This window comes from Bombyx mori, chromosome 3 (assembly GCF_030269925.1).
Source record: "Bombyx mori chromosome 3, ASM3026992v2".
Lineage (NCBI taxonomy): Eukaryota > Metazoa > Arthropoda > Insecta > Lepidoptera > Bombycidae > Bombyx > Bombyx mori.
The window spans coordinates 11,936,357-11,961,103 of record NC_085109.1 but is presented as its reverse complement, the minus strand read 5'-3'; the positions used below and the strand labels follow the sequence as shown (position 1 = coordinate 11,961,103).

The following is a 24,747-nucleotide window of genomic DNA, read 5'->3' as shown; positions in this document are numbered from 1 at the left end:
TGTCTACCCGGCAGACTTCGTAGTGCTGAGGCACATTGATAAATAAAAGACCTAAACTTTTGTATAAAATAAACTTAAAACAAACAAAATGAATACGTCCGACGGAGGACATATCAAAGGAAAAACAGAATTGTTATTTTTATTAAAATTTAGTTCCGATCACAAATAATTCAAGACCAAAATTAGCCAAATCGGTCCAGCCGTTCTCGAGTTTTAGCGAGACTAACGAACAGCAATTCATTTTTATATATATAAATATATATTGTGAGTCGCGATTCCGATCTGATAGTAGATTCGGCGGTACACTGCTCTTCTTACTTAGCTCACTTAGCAATTCTCTCAGGTTGAGCCTGTGAGCTCACCTACCGGTTCGCGCAAAGTTGGAATAGCCCCTTAGCCTATCAACGATTAGGTAGGGAAAAAACTGACAGAACCACTGAATAATACAGTTAATTTAAATAAAATTTAGCAAATTCCAAAACCGATGAAGAAAAGGAAATCATTCTAATTCAAATATATTAAGTAACAAAAGTCACAAATGAGCTTCGAAAAAATATAATAATAATTTTGAGGTAGTTTTTTTTTATTGCTTAGATGGGTGGACGAGCTCACAGCCCACCTGGTGTTAAGTGGTTACTGGAGCCCATAGATATCTACAATGTAAATGCGCCACCCACCTTGAGATATAAGTTCTAAGGTCTCAGTATAGTTACAACGGCTTCCCCACACTTCAAACCGAAACGCATTACTGCTTCACGGCAGAAATAGGCGGGGTGGTGGTACCTACCCGTGCGGACTCACAAGAGGTCCTACCACCAGTAAAATCCGTTGTTCAACCCTTGCTTTCATCTTCGAAATAAGATTTTATGTAAGCTCACGTTCTGGGCACCATGCTGACGTTGGTCTTCCGACTCGAATGCAAGCGTCTCGAGGTGGAGAGGGACATGGATCCTCTAGCACCGCGGGTGGAGCTGCCTCGACAAAGGAGATATCTGTGAAGATGTAAATTATTTTGTTACTTGAACTTGAAATTGATCGATACGATTTTTATCATGACTAGTGGTCCCGCAGTAGTCGAAATTCGACTATAATTAATTGGAATTGTAACTTTGTACACTATTATGATTGTATTTTATACTTCTATACTCACAAATTTCGCCAAGACTTTTTTTCCTTTTTTTAATTTACTCTCAATTTGACAACATACGTCAAGAACAAAAGTTTGACAATAAATAGTATGCATGCGTGTGTGCGTCATATACATGGTATGTAGTGTGTGTAATGTTTTCTTTATTGATTTAATGTATCTTTTATGCATTATTTAAAAAAAATATTAGCATTGTGCACTTCTTCTCTATATTCTCTAGAAGTGTGGAAAATTTCATACTCCTCCGTCCGTGCAATTTTCGTAAAAAGGGATACAAAGTTTTTGCTTCACGTATTAATAGATTATCACGTATAGATGTTGAATTTCATTATTTCTATAATGTTTGTATTTCAGATTTTGTTATCTAGCATTAAATTTACAATAAGTGTTGCGCGATTTCTTCCAACAAATGTATTTTCAACATTTAGCGAAAGGCAGAGTCAATCGGGCTATTCAGTAGTTGTACATTGATTATTTCTTTGCTATTCAGTAGTTGTACATTGATTATTTCTTTGCTATTCAGCAGTTGTACATTGATTATTTCTTTGCCATTCAGCAGTTGTACATTGATTATTTCTTTGCTATTCAGCAGTTGTACATTGATTATTTGTTTGCTATTAAGTAGTTGTACATTGATTATTTCTTTGCTATTCAGTAGTTGTACATTGATTATTTCTTTGCTATTCAGCAGTTGTACATTGATTATTTCTTTTCGTAAATGCTTTAAATGGGTTAATAATGTGGCTGATTGTTGCCTTTAGTCAAATTGATAATGTGATCGCATGATAATGTAGTAGCTGTCATATAAGATCGGAGGAACCTACGAAGATAATCAATTTCGCCATACTAGAAGATACACGCTGCTGTTAGTAGAGTATATTCTTAACCAAACCGTACTAGTTTTCTCTCTTCTTCTTGTGTTGTATTCTCTGTGTTGTCATGATCTGTGTCTTAATATTCATCAATTACTTTTTCAAATTATACTGGCCACCATCCCTAATTTTTTCCAAACTTGACTGGTGATATGACCTATTGCCTGCCTCTACAGATGGATATCATCCACCTATTAAGTTCTACCGCGAACCCTTCGCGTATCTGAGTGTTGGATAGTCGTAATAATATATTATAGACCTGCTGTTTCAGCGTCGGTAACGGCAATTGCTTGGTGATTTGCAAATCATTTGTTCTATGAACTCTAGCAATCACTCAACACCGTGAGGTCGTCGGCCCATATCTTAAATTATTTAATAAAACGCCTTTGTAAGATAAGGTTATAAGTATATTTATAAATTAGTCATATTATTTGTGCTTAATCGCCCTAATTAAAAGCCCTAATCAAAAGTTCTTTCATCTCTAAGATGTAGTGGATACCTCTGTTTGCTTTAGACGGGTGTTTAACAACTTCACTGACCGATTAAGTTGTAAGGAGACAGAGAATTATGAATGTTGTGTAATATTAAGGGCCCAATACGTTGGTCCGACCAGATCCGCTCCGCTCTTGATTCCACACTTCACAACGCCTTCCACACCGACAGAGACAAGAATAGATGGAGAAAGATCATGCGTCCGAAGGCGATACAAAAGGGTGGTCACGACCCTCAGCAGTGAGGAATACGACGCAAGGAGGTAATATTAACATCACCTGTTAAAGTGCTTCCTGAAGATTCCGCTGGTGCAGTACAAAGCTATTGGATTGACGCAGCTGTTGAGGAACGAAAGACAGAAGCCGACGATCCGGAGCCCGTGCCACCATCCGTTATAATCATTTTCGGCCGTTGGACTGGAAGTAAAAGCTAAATCTCACAATCCTGATGGTCATAGACATCAGCGATGTTAAGGCCGCCATCGAATTTGAGACATGAGTTCTAAGTCTTAGTTCTACAATACAGTTACATAATATACATACACACACACATATATATGGATGGAAGATGGACCAAAATAGTTACTTTGTGGAGCGGTCCAGTGGTCCAGAATGACATAACAAAGTGACAACTAGACACAAGTGGCCCAAAATAGGGAACTTTGGTTTTCGTAGGGAAAGGCCTTAACTCGAGGAGAAGTTGAAGGAGGAGAAATAAATTGTATGTATTATAAGGCCTTTTATATAATAAGATACATATCCATATACAATACCACCAGTACTTATACTACTACTGCGCTAACGTTACGACCCCAAAGTGGGACTTGTCCTCCGACAATAAGCGCCGTCATTCATCCCACTGCTGCGCCCCATCTTACCAGACCGGCACTTGGAGTTCACGTAAATTTCCTTCCACAGCATCAGACCACGAGTAGCAATTAATAAATTTACGTATTTCAATTTTATTACACGAAGTCGATCATGAATTCTGGTCAGGTTTGGTTCGGTGCGGTATTACATTGCTGAGAAAAAATTGCGTCTACCAGGATTTGACCAGCGTTATAGTCATGTTAGTTGATATGGATATACCGGATATTTTACTCATATGGCCACTGTTGCTACAAATTGCATGTGCGGCTTTATAGTCAGTCTCCACATAATAGCCCTTTATGGAAATAATATGAAATACATATAGCTGTAGGAACGGGCATCCAAAGAGATAAGACCATAAAACTAACTCTTCAAATCATTTCCAGATAGGAAATGTTTAAGATTTACAAAAATAACGAAAGTCAACTCACCAAAAATAAAACCACATCATGAAGACGTGTGAGGGTAGGAAACAGGCAGCAAAGACCAGAACGAAAGCCAGCACAGTTACTGCGACTTTCCTGCGCGCCCGCATCTTTAAATAGAAGGATCAAATCTACACAACTTGCGTTTTATTTGTTTATCATATTTTTTTTTTAAATCGATTAAGATTATGAATACAAAATGCAGGTACTTGTTTGTCGGCAGATGCTCCCCTATCGGGAGTTGGATTCGACATTTTGGGAGTTGCGTTCAGCATATCGGCAGTCGCAAGTGCGCAAAATAGCACGGAATGAATTCGGACACTCCCACTGGGAAACCGCTCAGAACCAACCCTCGTTATCTGGCCAAAGGCGTAGTTGTTTCCTAGTAATTTGTGAAAGTGGGGGTGCATTGACTCATCTGTATGCTTAGTGCGAGTTTTTTAACGTTCTCGATAGCGTAAAAGTTAGCCCAATTTATGCAGTTGGAGCAGCGCCCCTAGCGGCAAACGTAGGCAAACGATCCCATTCCATACAAATATGAGCTAACTTTTACGCTATCGAGAACGTTAAAAAACTTGCACTAAGCATACTGATCGATATCTAGTACGTGTTGTTACCAATTTCGAGAGACGCCATCATATTTGTAAGATATTGGTTTTGCTGTAAACTACCTTTTACTTTTACATCAAAGCGTAGCTAGTGCCAAGTAGTACCTCTTTAACTAATACCAAATGATTAATATATTGGTTACCTGTCGCTGAGTCCCTTGCATTTCACCAGGCATGTTCTGAGTACTGAGCACTAAATGCCAGGCCATGAGTACATAGAATAACGCAATCACAGCTAGTGGCAACGAGTAGTAGAGAAGAAAACGCACCATGACCACGATTTGGGCATAGTGTTCTCCCCACTCTTGGGGGTATGGGTAGCAGACGAGAAACTGTGAATAGATTTATTAAATGAGATTTTTTATTAGCGTATAACAACCTATTACCATGGACAAGTCTGGTTCTCTGAGTATAAAAAGCCTTTCTGTCAAGGCGAGATATCTGCAAATTTATAAGAACATCCTTTACTTTCCACATTAAAAAAAAAATGTTTTTAAACTAAAATTATAGTCTCACGTAGGAAGGTGGATTTGAAGCCATTATTAATACAATCACTACCCATGTTACGAACAGTAACAATAATTGTTGATCGAATATCACTATGATAAAGCTATGACGAATTTAGGATTTGTGACGGAAAAAAAATAGAGAGTATGATGTGGTTAGGGTCTTTAAGGATTACAAGGAAATTAATAAATAACATAAACTGAAATATGCCATCAGATAATACAGTATAACATCGGCAACAAATGAAATTAATGATTCTTGAGAGCAATAGGAATAGTAAGTCGTCGTGGCCTAAAGGATAAGACGACCGGTGCATTCGTATGTAGCGATGCGCCGGTGTTCGAATCCCGCAGGCGGGTACCAATTTTTCTAATGAAATAAGTACTCAATAAATGTTCACGATTGACTTCCACGGTGAAGGAATAACATCGTGTAATAAAAATCAAACCCGCAAAATTATAATTTGCGTAATCACTGGTGGTAGGACCTCTTGGGAGTCCGCACGGGAAGGTACCACCACCCCGCCTATTTCCGCCGTGAAGCAATAATGCGTTTCGGTTCGAAGGGTGGGGTAGCCGTTGTAACTATACTGAGACCTTAGAACTTATATCTCGAGGTGGGTGGCGCATTTACGTTGTAATGACTATGCGTTGCGGTAACCACTTAGCACCAGATGGGCTGTGAGCTCGTCCACCCATCTATGCAATAAAAAAAATAAAAAAGAGCTCACGTTTGAGCGTGTCACATGAAGGTATGTTCATAAAACCTTGTCAAATGCAGGGGGATCATTAACTGCATGTTTTCTAACATCACAGCGATACAATATGAGTGTCACGGACAAACTCGAAACGTCGTTTAAGAGGGAGAGGAAAGATTAATGGTAATGGTATAAAGCAGAGAAAGGATATTATTTTAAACTAGCTGTACCCGCCCGCTTTGCCGGGCATTTAAAATTAACATTATTACATATTAAGCGATAAGTATTATATTATCATTAGCGCCTCCACAATGATTCCCATCATTAACGCCCCCGCAACTGATGTAGGGAACACTCATATAAATATTAGCCTATCCATTAAGTACATGTATTTTCTACATCGATACCAAGTTTCAAGTCAATCGGATGCACAGTTCAGTAGTTATAACGGAACATCCGTAAAAACCACTGTAGATTTATATATTAGTATAGATTATAATTATCAAAAAAATTTAGACCTGTGTAGTTGGATTGACAACGAATGGTCGTAAGTAGGAGCCGATGAAGGCGGGCGTTGCCAGCAGACCTGCCAATATCCATATCCCGATTGCTGTAGCTATTGTTAAGCGTGTGGCTCTCTTGCTGCTCCCTGAAAAATGATTTGTTGAATATAATTAAAACGATGTTGTATTTCTTGTAGTGTCGTAAGACATGGCAGTTACCCTTGCAAAATGGTATATTTTAGGGACGTATATTTTTTCTTAATTTCGAATAGCTAACGCTTTTTAGTTACTCTATTCTTCTATCTTATCTTCTTCTTCTAATATTATAAAGCTGAAGAGTTTGTTTGTTTGAACGCGCTAATCTCAGGAACTACTGGTCCGATTTGAAAATTCCTTTCAGTGTCAGATAGCTCATTTATTGAGGGAGGCTATAGGCTATATAACATCACGCTAAGACCAATCCAAGCGGAGCACCAATAAAGAATGTTTCAAAATCGGAGTATTTTTCCCTTTTCATAGGTTCCGCTGCGTGTACTGCGGAAACGGTTAAAATTACGCTAAAATAATGTATGACAGAATTGTTCCCCTTTACAAGATCTAAAAAAAAAGTCCGCGACAGCATAATGATATGTCTATATGTTAAGGTTGGCTCACTATATGGCTCAATATAAATTTTTATGCTAACCAAATTTGTTCTAAAATAAAGCATTATTTGTGAAGGTGAAAAAGATAAAGATTATATGAATCCCTGTCAAAACAAATACGTTATTCATTACAACATTGAAACACCAAATCACTTCAAGATAGGCTTTGACAATTATGGATTTTTCTGGATTTCTTCAGGATCCCATCCTCAAATCTTGATGATTACAGGACCATTCGGGAAGGCTACCCTTTCGAACAAAAAAAGAAAAAAGAATTATCAGAATCGGTTTAAGCATTTTCGAGAAATCGGTGAACATACATAGATACATAACATAGATAAAAAGATATGGTCGAATTGGAAACTTCTTTTTTTGAAGTCGGTTAAAAAGTGTGATTTGGGTACCTTAAATAGCTCCTTAACATTCTCTATTTACACTTTCTAGGTAAATGAAGAGGCGGGTAAAATTTAGCGTTTTGTTAAAGTAAGTATGCCACGCGGACGAAGTCGCGGGAAAAAGCTGATTTTTTTATATTAGTATTGTAAGTATAATTATTCTTCTCGAACATAAACGCAGACAGAATAAGGCCGCCTTCACGCAATAAATCTAAAGGAATTACGATCGTTCTTATTTACTGTAAGGTACAGCGTTTACCGGACACGTTTTATGGGAACCGTAAAAAAACGATTAACAACCATTCGGATACGTTTCTATTCAACTTTGTTTTACGGTTAATTTTTTTGTCGGTTTTCGCGAGCCGTACAGATATGTAATTACAAACTACTTTTACCGGTTAATCTTGCTTTTTTTTATTCCCGTTTCCACTACCTTTTAAGATTTTCGTGGTCACGGACGACTGAAAAACCTCTGAAATAATATCGAAGGGTGAATAAAGGTTATTTGTTTTGAGGGAAATGTTTGCAATTTCACAGGTCAGCTATTTCAAGTTTAAAAATTGGAAAAAATATCATAACAAAAAATACAAAATGTGTGCAATTCACACGTGGTAGAAGTGAAGAAACCTTCCAAAATTAAAATACAATTATCCTAAACGTCTTAAGTATATATGTAAAATTTTGTCATTAGTAAATAATTGTAAGGTAGCGCCCTCTGTGAATTGATATTTTAATTTCACGTATAATCCTAAATTAAAATTCACTACAAGAGCTTTCATACACACGTTAGTATTAAAAAATCTCACAGATGGCGCTGTATTAAGTAGTATGTATATTTCTGTCTCATTCTTTGCTGGCTTCATCCTACACATTTTTTTTTGTGTCTCTTACCTGTCGTTTTTTCCGTTGCATCCGGTTTGAAATCACAACGATTGTAAAGAAGTTTTCACTTCAAAAAAATTCAGCTATTTAAATGGAACAAACATAATTGAAGTTCAATTAAAAACATCGAACTGTTGATGCCAATACTAAATAAAACGGACCTTTAATTAGGAAGATAAATGTCGCGTACCTATTAAGCGAAATGTCGCTTTAACCAAATAGCTGACTTAAATCACCTGACGATATAATAAAAAAAAGGGAGATTAAAGCATAAAAATAGATTTCATTTTGTTTTGTTTGCTTTTGAATTGTAGAAGGAATATTGAAGCATATTTATAGGCCCAGTTTAGTCTTAATTAGTGTCTTAAGGCAGCACATTTAACAAAGATTATATATTAACAAACAGTATTGGCTATGTGTATGTGCATTACTATAATTATCATGTTGTATTTGTTATTTTAGCTGTTCTACACACACTCATCACTTTTAATTATTATTCTCATAATCCTCTCGCAGGTCTGCTGGAAGAGATTTCTTAAAGAAATAAACAGTGCCTTTGTACATAATTTTCCTATTACTCTGTACTATGTCTTTTTTTTTGTGTGTACATAAATAAATAAACAAAGAATACTTATAAACGAAATGTAGTAATTGCTCTTTGAATATTTAATTGCCTGTGTGGAAGCAAGGTAAAACAATGTTCAGCGAATATTTTTGTCCAAATCATTCCTAATGTGTGTTTAAATCAAACTATTTCTTATACGAAAGAATAATTAAAATATACCGAACAATTAGGATGCTTATAGTTTAAGCGGTAATCAAATTAGTTTTGAACGTCATGATGTCGTTGTCAGTTTCAACATCAAATCATCTATAATAACATTAAGGTTTTCCAAAAAACTAGAGGTCCCGCAGTAGTCGAAATTCGACTATAATTAATTGGAATTGTTAGTTTGTACACTATTATGATTCTATTTTATACTTCTATAATCACAAATTTCCCCAAGGCTACACTATAAAGAAATATTAATAAAGACAAACAGTATTTAATCTATTCTCAATTTGACAACAGACGTCAAGAACAAAATTTTGACAATAAATAGTATGCATGCCTGTGTGCGTCAAATACATGGTATGTAGTGTATGTAATGTTTTCTTTATTGATTTAATGTATCTTTTATGCATTATTTAAAAAAAATATTAGCATTGTGCACTTCTTCTCTATATTCTCTATAAGTGTGGAAAATTTCATACTCCTCCGTCCGCGCAATTTTCGTAAAAAGGATACAAAGTTTTTGCTTCACGTATTAATATATAGATACTATATTACTTCTGACGTTAGTCTAAATTTTATTGGCGAAGGATCGACATTGATAGTAAAAAAAACAGTGATAAAAAGGATTGAGAGAGTGGTTCCGGTTTAGAACCCCGATGGGTTCTAAAGGACCAAGCAGTCCCGATGGGTATTCGGAGTCACTATAAAAATTGGGGTCACCAGAAGTGCAAAAAAAGATGTACTAGTGCTGTAAATAAAACGTGGCTAAATTACGTGCTGTAAGGCTAGACAAGGAAATTCTGCACGGGTAGGTACCGCCACCCTGCCTATTTCTGACGTGAAGCAGTAATGTGTTTCGGTTTGAAGGGTGGGGCAGCCGTTGTAACTATACTGAGACCTTAGAACTTATATCTCAAGATGGATGGCGAATTTACGTTGTAGGTGGTTTCACCAGGTGGGCTGTGAGCTCGTCCACCCACATAAAGCAATAAAAAAAAATTCAAGTGATTATCATTATCATCATCATCAATCAGCCTATAGCAGTCCACTGCTGGTTATAGGCCTCTCCAATTGCTCGCCATTGAGCACGATCCTTGGCTTCTCTCATCCGGCTTCTGCCTGCTATCCTGCACAGAAAATCACTTTATTTTATTTTATTTTTTTATTGCTTCGATCGGTGGACGAGCTCACAGCCCACCTGGTGTTAAGTGGTTACTGGAGCCCATGGACATCTACACCGTAAATGCGCCACCCACCTTGAGATATAAGTTCTAAGATCTCAGTATAGTTACAACGGCTGCCCCACCCTTCAAACCGAAACGCATTACTGCTTCACGGCAGAAATAGGCAGGGCGGTGGTATCTACCTGCGCGGACTCACAAGAGGTCCTACCACCAGTAATTACGCAAATTATAATTTTGCGGGTTTCACACGAATGCACCGGACGTCTTATCTCTTAGGCCACGACGACTCCACCGAGCCCGAGGTTCAAATTTAAGTATTCATAGTAACTACTAAATTATTATACAAAAGTGAGAGAAAGTGGTCCTTTCTTACATGAAACTAGGAAGCATAAACGGAGTCCTCCAAATTTTTTTAAATATTGGAGTCGGTTAAATTACATACTTTTCCAATTCCATTTCGCGTATATGAAAATATTCAACAATAAATTCCGAATTTAATTGAGGATTTTTTTAAAGTTCATTACCATGCCCATATCAAATGATGCATCATAAAAGCTTAAAGGATTTTAATCTGCATCGCAAACAGAAATGTTTGTTCAAAGAATTTCTAACAAGACGATGGAACGAATATATTCATGTGTTTATTCGCTAAGTGAACCAGTTTTGTATCAGTGTTTATTCTTCACTTCACATTGCCATATTTTCCATAATATCATGATAGGGTTAGCAAAATTTTTTTTTAAATTCCTTAATTTTTATATTTTTAACGTAAATACTATCGCCGTTTATTAGCAATCCAGACACAGAAAGAGCGAACACTAATGTTACTTTGTGTTTTTTTCTTATATTTTTTATGCCCTATTAGGCAGATGAAGTCGTCGTGGCCTAAAGGATAAGACGTCCGGTCCATTCGTATGTAGCGATGCCCCGGTGTTCGAATCCCGCAGGCGGGTACCAATTTTTCTAATGAAATACGTACTCGACAAATGTTTACGATTCACTTCCACAGTGAAGGAATAACATCGTGTAATAAAAATCAAACCCGCAAAATTATAATTTGCGTAATTACTGGTGGTAGGACCACTTGTGAGTCCGCGCGGATAGGTACCACCACCCTGCCTATTTCTGCCGTGAAGCAGTAATGCGTTTCGGTTTGAAGAGTGGGGCAGCCGTTGTAACTATACTGAGACTTTAGAACTTGTATCTCAAGGTGGGTGGCGCGTCTACGTTGTAGATGTCTATGGGCTCCAGTAACCACTTAACACCAGGTGGGCTGTGAGCTCGCCCACCCATCGAAAAAAAAAACGAGCGGACGGCCCACCTGATGGTGGTTACCGTCGCCCATGGACTTTAGCAATGTCAGTAGTAGTCGCTAGTAGGTGAATAAAGACTGGGGCTTAGTTAAAACGATATGTACTCGTAGGCATTGTTGGGTAGAGTCGAGAACAGTAATCCTGTTTATTGCGATAAGTGCAAGACTAACAAGCGACAACCCTAGTCTCTCTGTTAGCAAAGTAATGCGCGAGTCTAGTCGATCCTATGATATTTTTGTAAACTAGTTTAAATGCATCATTCCGATATTTCTTGTGGGAATGAAGGCTTCGAAACAAATATGTATATATATATTATATAAATATATTGTGTGAATCGTTCGGTGCTCCATCTTGGAGAAGTATATAATATAACGTGACCATTATTTTTTTTGTCAAAGCGGGACATCTGCGGAATTACATAATAAAAAAAAGTATTTAGTGTTTAACAAGTATTTTCTTATAAATAATAAATAAATAAATATTTACTAACAATCACGCCACGTTAACTGGTCCCGTGCTAAGTTCGTAAAGAACTTGTGTTACAGGTACCAGATAACGGAAATAAATGTAAGATTTTTATTATACATATACATATATTTAGTATACATCCATAACCCTGGAAAAGGCATTTATATTTATCATACAAATATGCTCCCTTGGCGGGATTCGAGCCCGTGACCCCCTTGTGTAGTGACCATGTCACTTACCACTACACCAAACGGCCTTTGAACATAGAATAACACAAAAGAATCAAAGCACTAAATACAAAATAGTTAGTACTGTGTAATAGTCTGTACCTCTTTTGTTAAATTAGCCCATTTAAACACTTCTAGCTCTGTGTTCAATTGAAAAATAAATTTATCATTTGTATGTTTGCAAAGGTGAACTATGTCGGCCTCACTGGGGACAGCGAGACAGAATGCCCGAAAGCGAGACTGTCCCGCTCAAATCGGAAAATATGGTCACATTAAGTATACACAAAATATTTTTATAAAACTAACTAAAATTTCATTATAGGAAAAGCAAAAAGATTAGATTTTTAAATACAAAAAATTCTCAAGCAACTATGCAAATGAAAGAATCGAGTTAATTTAAATAATGTACTGTTGTCATGTAAGGTTATAAGTTATTTTTATACTAAACTATTTATCAAACATATTGGGTATATGTATATATACAGACAGCATAAGATAGATAATATATATAATAATTAATATTTAAGACTAAAATGTGACAACGAATTGGCGCTAATAATTATATAACATTTTTATTTGACATTTCCCTCTTTCACGGGTAATATCTGGATTCTTGTGTGTTCAAAGTAAAATAATAAATAACAATGATTTTTGTATATTGGATTTTTTAACCGGACTAATTGTAAACGATATCACGTAATGACGGCTGAGCTTGTCAAATGGAGAAGTGCTCCCGCTTTGTTATGGATCCGAAGCGGATAGTGGAAATGGGATATTGGACAGTCGCGTTCCAGATCCGTTGCCGATGATCCGTGATATAGCGAAGATAAAAACAACAGATGCATTCACTGTTCAGAGTTAATAGAGTTGCTTATATTTAACCTTTTTTTTCCTACCTAAGCTGATAGCGTTGAGAGGCTATTTCAGCGTAACCTTAACTAGTAGGTGAGCTCACGGGGCTAAAACCTGATGACGTTACTAACACGAACGCTAGCAAGAGCCGTGCTTCGTAGAATCTACCACCGGATCGGAAACGCGACCTACGGAGAAGATCGGGCGAGAAACTCAGTGGGCTGTCTGAGGGTTAATTTACTCGTCGAGCCCTTCGTCGCAAGCGACGGGTTCGACGAGAACGATGACCGGTGCTTGAAGTACCTAAAAGCACCGGTGGTGGACCGGGAGGATCGGAAATGACGTGATCCTTAACCAACGAAGTAGGCAAATAATTCGGAGCAGGTAAACGTTATACCAACACTTTGAACCGTTTCATCTGTTTTCACAGATTCAATTTCACGTTACATTTACCTTGGCATGAGTATTTTGGCAACTCAAAAAGCTTCACACGAAATATCAATAGCGAATTTACGTAACAACGTGCTCCTTAGATTTCGTATTTCAATACATTCCACCAAGAGTAGAAATTTACGAAAGAATATCTTGATATAAGTTTGCATATTTAGAAATAAATTTTGTGGATTCATTTGATTCTCTCGCGTGTTTTAATCAATTTTTACTAGTATATAGTTATTATTATTTTATTATGTATTTCTTGTTACTGTTGTAGGCAGACAAGTATGCGGCTCCGAAAACAGCAAGTCAGTCACGGCAATTAGCAATGCTAGGGGAACAACCAAGCCGCTTCTGACAAGACAATGTGTATAAAACAGCTGATAATATTAGTGGCTTTCACCCGACCCTGTAGACCGAATGGTAAACAGTCGACATCGCCCATAACACGTCAAGCACCGGTCACCGTCCTCGCCGAACCCGTCGCTTGCGACGAAAGGCTCGACGAGTAAATTAACCCATAGACACAGCCCACTGAGTTTCTCGCCGGGTCTTCTCAATAGCGACGTTTCCGATCCGGCGGTAGATTCTGCGAAGCACTGCTCTTGCTAGGGCCAGTATTAACAACACACCTGGTTTGAGCCCCGTGAGCTCACCTACATGTTAGGGCGAAGCTGAAACACAAGCGAGACTTTGATTCCAGGTTTCAATATGGGAGTCGATTTTTTTATCCTACCTATGCTGATAGCTTTGAGAGGCTTTATCAGCTTCTACTTGACTCGTAGGTGAGCTCACGAGGCTCAAACCGGGTGTGTTGCTTAGTTCCATTTAAAATAAGATGGATCGTGAACCTGTTTATGTATGCAATAAAACATTCAATTATTTAGTAAGGATTCCTACAAAATTATGCAGTTACGGCATAGTTTGATACTCAAGATGCAAGTCTTCGTTTATGTAAATACCAATAAAACTCGACAATCAAAATGAAGATCCTCTCAATTTGATCAGATGATTTTACGAACAGAAACACAGAGATCGAAGCGTTTAAACAAACAAACAATACATAAAATCAGTCATTTATCGATTGTTTCAACGACCCATTTTAATTGTAAACAAATCGTATGAGTTAATATCTAAAATAGAACACACTAGAGCCGGTGACTATAGTTCAAACGAAGGATTTTTATTAGCAGTGCTAGTTAGTATTAATGGAAGATATTTTTCGAGTTCGGGTCAAAAACCAAATAAATCAATAAAATTGTTTTTTGAGTGTGTAGATGAATGAGTTGAAAATGTTGATGAGTCTGTAGATGAACGCGAGACCGTTGACCGTCCACTCTTCCTTGAGCCATTAATTGTTCCGACGATCTTTTTTTTTATGCTTAGATGGTTGGACGAGCTCACAGCCCACCTGGTGTTAAGTAGCTACTGGAGTAATCTGAAAAACTGGAGGAGTGGACATCTATGACGTAATGCGCTATCCACCTTGAGATATAAGTTCTAAGATCTCAGTATAGTTACAACGGCTGCCCCGTCCTTCAACCCGAAACGCATGACTGCTTCACGGCAGAAATAGGCAGGGCGATGGTACCTACCCGTGCGGACTCAGAAGAGGTTCTACGACCAGTCTAAATCATATCTCAGCCTGATTTCCTGAATCTTGTCGACGATGTCATCTTCATTTCAGAAACTTGAATGGTAAGCTAATTATGTATATATGTATGTATATTTTAATGGTGTTGGAGATGATTATGTGTGATTTGTCCTCATTGTTTATTTACTTATTGTATTATGCATATATAAAAATGAATGTTCTGTCTTTCGCTACAAAAATACTAGGGCGGTAGTGCCTATTGATGCAGATTCTTAACAGGGCGTATGGCGCAATTACACATATACATATTTAACACGTTGACTGATATGTAGGTCACGGGTACCCTACGCGGCGCACTGAAGTAATTATGTTGATTTCTCTATTCGATCTTCTTATTCAGGCGCCCGAACATCTAGTAGATCCAAGGAAAGACGAATCCGAAGATACTGAGAATACCTAAGTCTATTTTTGAGAGACTTTTAAGACTAAAATATACATTATTAATAAACAAAATAAGGCTAAGTTAGGCTGTCCAGGCGCTTAGTAACAGAAATCGAGATAATTACTTCATTGCGCCGCGTAGGGCACTGGTGACCTACAGGGCAGATAACATGATAAGCATTGCAGATTTGATTTTATATCAGAATTTTTTTTTTTATCATTTTCGAATTCCACTCCTCTTTAAACACGTGGTAGATACTTCTTTAGTTGGAATGTTGGTACGGACCAAAGAACTTGGTATGAATTTGATAGGGACAATGTACAACGAACAAACTTATTACTATTGTAGGTGTATATTTAGTATAGACTAGCTGACCCGGCAGACTTCGTAGTGCCTCAATCGATAAATAAAAGACCTAAACTTTTGTATAAAATAAACTTAAAACAAATAAAAGGTATCCGTCCGACGGGGGACACATCAAAGCAAAAGAATTTTTTTATTTTTATTTAATTCCGAGCATTTTCATATTTATCTACCTTTTAAACCTTCTCTGGACTTCCACAAATAATTCAAGAGCAAAATTAACCAAATCGGTCCAGCTGTTCTCGGGTTTTAGCGAGACTACCGAACAGCAATTCATTTTTATATATATAGATATAGATTATTGGTAAAAAATATATTTTGGAAAACTGAATTCTCGAATTGAAGTCACATCTCTAGTGCTATATCTGCAGTGTTTGATCATACGCCAAGATAAACATAACTGCGTTTGAATCTGTAAGACAAATACCAAAAGTAATGCACGCATTCACCTAACAACGTAATACTGTTTACCATAAGACTATTTGATAATAAAGTTTAATGAACAAGCTTGATTGAATATATTAATTTTTATTAATTTCGAAGCACAAACATAACTGCGCAGAGCCATGCTTAGGCTTGAGGTGGTAGACTGAAGGAAGGAAACAGGATATTTACAACTATTAACTGACATCTTTCTTCTTCTTCTTCTTCTTTGACTCCACTAGGTAGGGTCGGCACAGCGATTTTTTCTATTCCATTCTGCTCTATCACTCGTCATCCCAACACTCTCTCTCATATCGTCGTCGATATGAGAATATCGAAGTGGTCGTGGCCTAAAGGATAAGACGTCCGGTTTATTCGTATGTAGCGATGCACCGGTGTTCGAATCCCGCAGGCGGGTACCAGTTTTTCTAATGAAATACGTACTTAACAAATGTTCACGATTGACTTCCACGGTGAAGGAATAACATCGTGTAATAAAAATCAAACACACAAAATTATAAATTGCGTAATTACTGGTGGTAGGACCTCTGGTGAGTCCGCACGGGTAGGTACCACCTCCCTTCCTATTTCAGCCGCGAAGCAGTAATGCGTTTCGGTTTGAAGGGTGGGGCAGCCGTTGTAACTGTACTGAAACCTTAGAACTTATATCTCAAGGTGCGTGGCGCATTTACGTTGTAGATGTCTATGGACTCCAGTTACCACTTAACACCAGGTGGGCTGTGAGCTCGTCCACTCATCTAAGCAATAAAAAAAAATATCGTCATTCCCACACTCCATCCATGTCTTCTTCGCTCGACCCTTTTACCTTGCACTACCATTTCTATACATCTCCTAGTAACATGCATCTCCTCTCTATGCCACACATGTCCATATCATACTCACCGACATCCTAACGGACATCTTTATTTTTGTCAATCGAATTATTCAATCGCAGAATTGTAGGTATATTTTTATTTGAGTGGTCGTATAACAAGTTATGTTAGCAAAAACCGAAAAAGATACTATTTTAAATGTTCAGTGTGCGCAATTAAATTTCCGATAGCAATATTTTCTCTCACTAACCCTTACACCGCATCAGTGATCATGTTTAATATATGTCACCATTTATCGCTCATTCGTGCGATAAGCTGACAGTTTAGTGGCAGTTTGGTATCGAGTTTGATACCCGTAAAATTGAATTAACGCGTTCCGAACAAGCCCTAGTATATTTTTTTTAGTATCGAACTAATAATTATTTTTTTATTGCTTAGATGGTTGGACGAGCTCACAGCCCACATGGTGTTAAGTGGTTACTGGAGCCCACAGACATCTACAACGTAAGTGCACCACCCACCTTGAGATATAAGTTCTAAGGTCTCAGTATAGTTACAACGGCTGCCCAACCCTTCAAACCGAAACGCATTACTGCTTCACGGCAGAAATAGGCGGGGCGGTGGTACCTACCTGTGCGGACTCCCAAGAGGTCCTATCACCAGTAATTAAAAATAAAAGTATAGTATTATAGTATCTACGGCATTTTGTAATAATCGCAATGCAAGTATTGACTGGATTGTTATTTAACTTCTATTTAGCTCCTAAGAGCTATAACTAGTCGCCTTAGGATGCCTTTTCAATTTGACCAGGGTTGAGAGGACTGGCTCCGTCAGAAGAGAATTGAATGTACAAATCGTTGTTTTTTTTTTTAAATTCAAAATTTCTTGTTATGATAAAGTGTACGTAATGTGAATCCATAGGATCAACGAAAAGATGGATGAGTTATTTTGAAATATCATATGCCCGAAACGGAACTAAACGCTAGACAGTATATGACCGAAAACACATCGTGCCGAGACTGAATAAACTGAGGTAAGGGCAGAAAGATGACTGATTACCGAATCCATAACGTGTATCTGTTTCGTTAGTTTATAACATTGTTTTCTCTGAGTAGAATTATCAAGTTGCTTGATTATTTCAAGTTATCCTCGGTTGTCTTTGAATGTTTGAAATTTTCTATGAGCGTTCATATCCTTATTTTGCTACGGCCTATTATCATCGATAGTCCAAGGTCTACTGCTGGGCGTAGGCTTCACTCTTGCCGGATCTTCTCAGTGGGTCGCGATTCCGATCCGGTGGTAGATTCTTGCAGTGCTTCACCTGCTCTACCTAGGGTTAGTGTCAAAATATTCTCTCAGGTTGAGGCCGTGAGCTCACTTACCGGACTGAGCTTAGCTGGAATATCCCCTTAGGTTACCAGGGAACAGGTAGGAAAAAAATAATAGGCCTCGTGTTGCGTTATGATAATTAAGCGTGGACTGTATTTTGTGTATGAAATATTTATTGAACCTTCATATTACAATTTAAAGGAGAAACCCCATTCTGGGCCTAAGCGTTACACGAATGGGATGTGTACCAAAAAATTCGTCTATTTTGCTTGATTAACCTATTGAAATCTTAGCTTCATTGACAATGGCCAAGTGTAGAAAATAAGTTGAATTTTATTTTTTGTTTTAAGCAATCTTTGTAAACATCAGCAACACTTATTTCAATATACGTAACTAGCTCCACAAACGTGCGCATTAGAATTAGAGCATCCCTAAAATAGGATCGATTTAGTGGAAATCGAGTGTAAAAAATAATTAATACTCTTTTGTTTTAGGATAAATGAATGTTTTTATAGGTATTTTAATCAATGTAAATAGAGTATGGCCATGGAATCCTAACACAACTACTTACAATGGCGGCAATTCAAAATATCTACAACTGACAACATTAAATATAGCATAAAAGGGTAGTTTTGCATTTTTATATTAATGTGACTATGCCATAGAAAAACACAAATGTATCAAATCGTGTTATGTTATCTTTAATGTTGCCAACTGAAGATATTTTGGATTGCCGCTATTTAGTTGTGCCATGATTCGCTGGCCAGACTATAAACTTAATCTCATTGAATAACGTAACGTAAAGCACCAAAATATACTAACAAAATCATTAAAATAAATAAATAACTGTTCCATTTAGTTATGATACGAAATCATGTCGGCAACTGCGGCAATTCAAAATATTTTCAACTGGCAATCTTAAATATAACATGAAAAACCCGATTTGGTACTTTTGAGTTTTTCTATGGTGTAGTTACAATAATAATTTTACTGGTGGTAGGATCTCTTGTGAGTCCGCACCTCCCGCCCGCCTATGTCTGCCGTGAAGCAGTAATACTATATTGAGACCTTAGAACTTATATCTCAAGGTGGGTGGCGCATTTACGTCGTAGATGTCTATGGGTTCCAGTAACCACTTAACACCAGGTGGGCTGTGAACTCGCCCGCCCATCTACGAAATAAAAAAAAGGCATGAAATAAAATAAAATAAAATGAGATAATATGGGAGCACGTAATGATTTATATTTTATATAAAAAGTTATCATATAAATATCGTTTTTCATATAAAAAAGTTTTCATTCAAATTAAAATAAGACTGACCTAAAGGTTTTAGTTACCAGGTCATAAAATCCCTTTAAAAATTGTTTCGTGCGCAGCGCGTTTCGCATTACGTTTTTTTTAATTTTTGGCTTTCGTTCGTTTTCGTAAATAATCTTTCTCGCGATTTCTCGTAACAGGTTCCATTTTTATTTTCAAGAAACCAACAGGTTTCGTAAAAAAATACTCATCTTTAGTAGGAAACAGCCTCAAAAATATCGTTTTTTATTAAAATATCTCGAACAATAAACATAACCTAAAATGTAGACATTGTTGATTTTACCAATTTGGCCATTGCTGGGAGATCTGAAAATTGGGCTCATGAAACCTTCTTAGGTATTGTAATTTATGCCCAAATTCTAGCACTGTAACGCCAGGCCCAAGTTTGTATGGATTTCGGGTTTCTCCTTTAATGTAAGAGAAATATAAAATTGATGCTTTTGGCGATTGAATTTGAAAGAGAATTGGTTTCATGGCGGACGTCGCACGCTGAAATATTGAAGCTCAGAAATTAAACATACTCCCTAGTTGAAGTATCTTCAATAATTAATAGGAAGTGGGCAGATAGTTTTGAAAGTTCGACGAATGAAACCTCGTCGTGTGTAGATATGTCTGCAACTATTCCAATACCGTCGCTACCACTGTACTTTTTAATTTACATCAGTGAGCTCGATCTTCCACTCTCCTCATTCATTTCTTACAGGCCACCTTTCACAATCACACGGCAATCTTGGCGTTGAGCGGTTACCGGAATCTATAGACATTATAACGTAATTACCGCTATCCAGTTTGAGACTTTTTACCGGTGGTTGGACCTCTTGTGAGTCCGCGCTGGTAGGTACCACCACCCTGCCTATTTCTGCCGTGAAGCAATAATGCGTTTAGGTTTGAAGGGTGGGGCAGCCGTTGTATCTATACTTGAAACCTTAGAACTTATATTTCAAGGTGGGTGGCGCATTTACGTTGTAGATGTCTATGGGCTCCGGTAACCACTTAACACCAGGTGGGCTGTGAGCTCGTCCACCCTTCTTAGCAATAAAAAAATAAAAAAAGGCATGAGGCTCAGGTTCCAATTTTAATGTACAACAGCTGTTCCGTGTTTCAAACTGGATTGGCTCGCGGCAAAAACAAGCAGAGCCGGCAGCGTTACGGTAGCTACACGTGCGGATTTACGTAAACCACGCCTTAAGATCGCAGTGACGTAACGCAGCTTTACAGCTTTTAAGGTTTCCTTTTGTTTTTGTCACATGAATTTGTTCTTTCACGGTGAAAATCGTTCGTGAAAACGTCCTTAATACTTATACATCATCAGTCACGTTTCACGATGTTTGTCCGGGATGAACTCTGAAACTAATCACACGAATCTAATGGTTTTTTGTTCAAAATGTCTATTTCGTATCAACTTGAGGGATGTTATAGTTTTTTTTTAAATTTCAATTGAAAATATTTTTTATTTATTTATCACTAATTATTTATTTATATGATAAAGGGCTAGTTAAGTTATGTTTCTAATATGGCGGTGTAAGTTGACTTATTGACATGATGCTAAAGTGTAGTTTTGTTATAAAGATTAGGGCCTGTGTTTATAGTGAGTGACGGCCGTCTGGTGTAGTGGTAAGTGACATGGTCACTACACAAGGGGGTCGCGGGTTCGAATCCCGCCAAGGGGAGATATTTGTATGATACATATAAATGTCTTTTCCAGGGTTATGGATGTATATTAAAATATTAAATACATGTATGTGTATAATAAAAATCTTACATTTATTTCCGTTATCTGGTACCTGTAACACAAGTTCTTTACTTATCACGGGACCAGTTAACGTGGCGTGATTGTTAGTAAATATTTATTTATTTATTATTTTATTTATTATGTTGACAGCGTAGTGTGATGTATATATTTAGTTTTATTGATATTTCATAAATTATAATATATCGAATACCTAAGGGTTGTTTTGAAACTTGAGAAGGTCGTAAAATTTAATCGTCGCTTGTAGGGTTTCATTTCAAAGTTCCCTTTTAATAATTTTGAGAATGATTCATATTTTACTGGAAATCGATTCTCTCAAGTTTGCACGCATTACTTTGTATTTGAGTAATTGTTGCAAATGGCTTCTGATATGTTTTATATTGTACTTTGATAGCTACTGTGTTTTGGTAAAAAATTGCTTATCATAAGAACTGGTAATAAATAGTACGAGTATTTGATGATTTTGACAGACTTAACTAAATATTCCAGCTAGACACTAGCTATTTTAGTCTTAGCTATATTGACTTCGATAAAATGATCCTCTAAAATATACCTGTGTATCTAAAACCTGTACCTAATGGGATTATCTTGTCTGGGCTGACCACAGTGAAATCTTGTGTTTCTATTTGAATAGCAGACGGTCTAATGGAATTCTGACTTTAATTTGATATAAATTAAGGTGAAAATCGGGTGGACTACGAATATGGTTACAAACACGAAACGCCAATACACAAGTCACTAATACTAACACACAAATATTTCAAACTTTTATCTTGTTGTGTTCTGAAGTCGAATAGCCCGCGGGAGCATACCGTGTTGATAGCAAAAGTTTTGTGCTTAACTTTTTGCCACCGAGACATTGCTGTGTTATGTAAAAATACTTTGTAGTAATTTGAAAAGAAAAGATAATACAATCACAACGTAATATAGGCATGCAGAGACATCTACAACGTAAATGTGCAATTTTAGCGGTAGGCAGCGCCTTGGCTCTGCCCCTGGCATTGCTGAAGTCCATGGGCGACGGTAACCACTCACCATCAGGTGGGCCGTATGCTCGTCTGCCTACAAGGGCAATAAAAAAAAAAAAACCCACCTTGCGATACAAGTTCTAAGGTCTCAGTATAGTTACAACCGCTGCCTCACCCTTCAAACCGAAACGCATTACTGCGAAACGCATTACTGTGAAATGCTAATAATAGTTTTAAGCGACATTTCGTTTAATACGCGATATTTATCTTTGTAATGAAAGGTTCATTTTATTTGGTACTAGCTGACCCGGCAGACTTCGTAGTGCCTCAATCGATAAACAAAAAACCTAAACTTTTGTCTAGAATAAACTTAAAACAAACAAAAGGAATCCGTCCGACGGGGGACACATCAAAGGAAAAACAAAATTGCTATTTTTATTTTATTCCAAGCATTTTCATATTTATCTACCTTTTAAACCTTCTCTGGACTTCCAGAAATAATTCAAGACCAAAATTAGCCAAATCGGTCCAGCAGTTCTCGAGTTTTAGCGAGACTAACGAACAACAATTCATTTTTATATATATAGATAGATATATATTAGCGCGTCAACAATCCGATGTTTATAGTTTAACTTCAATTAAGTTTACCCCATTCAAATAGCTGAAGAGGTTTTTTTTGTATTTTAGTTGAGTACACTAGCTCACAGCCCACTTGGTGTTAAGTGGTTACTGGAGCCCATAGACATCTATAACGGCTGCCCCGCCCTTCAAGCCGAAACGCAGTGTTTTGCAGTGCAGCAGCAAGTGTTTTGTTATGATATTTTTTCCAAAATTTTAAACTTTAAATGGCTCTGCGGTAATTTTTAGAAATGTTGCTTAAACCAAATAGCATTTCAATCCTTGATATATATTTCATATCACTTCATGCGCTTCGAATATATTACGATTTTAGTGGTCACGAACTACTGATTAAGCCAGTAATTGGGAGCACAATACAAATCATTGATTTCAATTACGTAATTGGGTATCAGTATACTGTTCATTGAAATTGAAAATTCAATGAGCACAAGTCAATCGAAACTGGATTTTTTGTAAAGTTACGAAACTGAATTTTGTAATTAAAATCAGTAATGATCTCAGAGAGAAACATCGATGGATGCGGGCTCTCGGCCAATTCGTCATTTGCGATGTGATATCATTAGCTGTATTTAATGAAGTCAATTTATATTGTTGTAGTCAAATTGCAAACTCTCAATTAAAGGCATGACAGATTTTCAATTACTAGAGGTCCTGCAGTAGTCGAAATTCGACTATAATTAATTGGAATTGTAAGTTTGTACACTATTATGATTGTATTTTATACTTCTATAATCACAAATTTCGTCAAGGCTACACTATAAAAAAATATTAATAAAGACAAACAATATTTAATCTATTCTCAATTTGATCACAGACGTCAAGAACAAAAGTTTGACAATAAATAGTATGCATGCGTGTGTGCGTCGAATACATGGTATGTAGTGTGTGTAATGTTTTCTTTATTGATTTAATGTATCTTTTATGCATTATTTAAAAAAAATATTAACATTGTGCACTTCTTCTCTATATTCTCTATAAGTGTGCAAAATTTCATACTCCTCCGTTAGATGTTTTAAAGGCTCAAAAGTTTCTCTAGTTACCTGAATCAGTACTTTTGTTCGGATAAAGTTTAATTCGTTGAACATTCTTCGCCGTCAAAACTCTGAATATGTTCGCGAAGATTGTTCTCAAAATTTCGTTTGTAACGTTTACAATTTCTATTATTTTAAATGTTTTCTCATTATTTATTATTATATTCGCTGTTGGCTTAGACCTACCCAATCCTACCTACCTAATCTTGGGTAGCCTAAGGAGCTATTATTCCAACTACGCACGATTGGGTGGGTGAGCTCAGGGGACTTAACTTAAGAGAACTTGCTACCACTAGCCCTATCAAGAGTAGTGCTTCGCTGAATCTACCACCAGATCGAAATCACAAGAAATCGCAGTAGACAATTTTTGTGTAATAACTCATATGCTACCTATGCGTTGATATGATTTTGATAGAAATTTTTCCTGGAGTTCCACTAACGATTGTACCAAGTTTCATCATAATTGGATCAATGGTTTTGAAACGTATATAGAGACAAGCAAGACTTATTTTTATATACATCTATTTATATCGAAGTTATGCAAATATAAATTATAGAGTTTGGAGAGATTATTGGATCAACAAATAAGATCTTTTTAGAAAAAAACGAAAGAAAACTTTTTGACGAATAAGAAACTCGTTGAGAAATATCATATACGTGAAGTCTTCGATCAATAATACTACCGTGAAGTATTGAAAGTCTGGTTTGTTATTTGCTCTCTGTTTTAGCGGGAAAATTTCAATCAGGATATGTATATGTCAAA

The 24,747-nt window shown here is 36.9% G+C and overlaps 1 protein-coding gene across 2 annotated transcripts in view; it reads right to left on the bottom strand.

Moving 5' to 3' along the window:
• The window catches only part of NGR-A15 (neuropeptide receptor A15), a 135,925-nt gene that overhangs the window by 4,575 nt on the left and 106,603 nt on the right, over positions 1-24,747 (bottom strand). The window contains exons 4-8 of one of the 2 annotated variants that reach the window (XM_038017903.2): positions 6,136-6,266; positions 4,557-4,745; positions 3,812-3,915; positions 2,790-2,927; positions 879-992 (exon numbers count right to left, since the gene is read on the bottom strand). In XM_038017903.2, the coding sequence (XP_037873831.1) occupies positions 879-992; positions 2,790-2,927; positions 3,812-3,915; positions 4,557-4,745; positions 6,136-6,266 (676 nt within the window). 2 annotated transcript variants of the gene reach the window in all.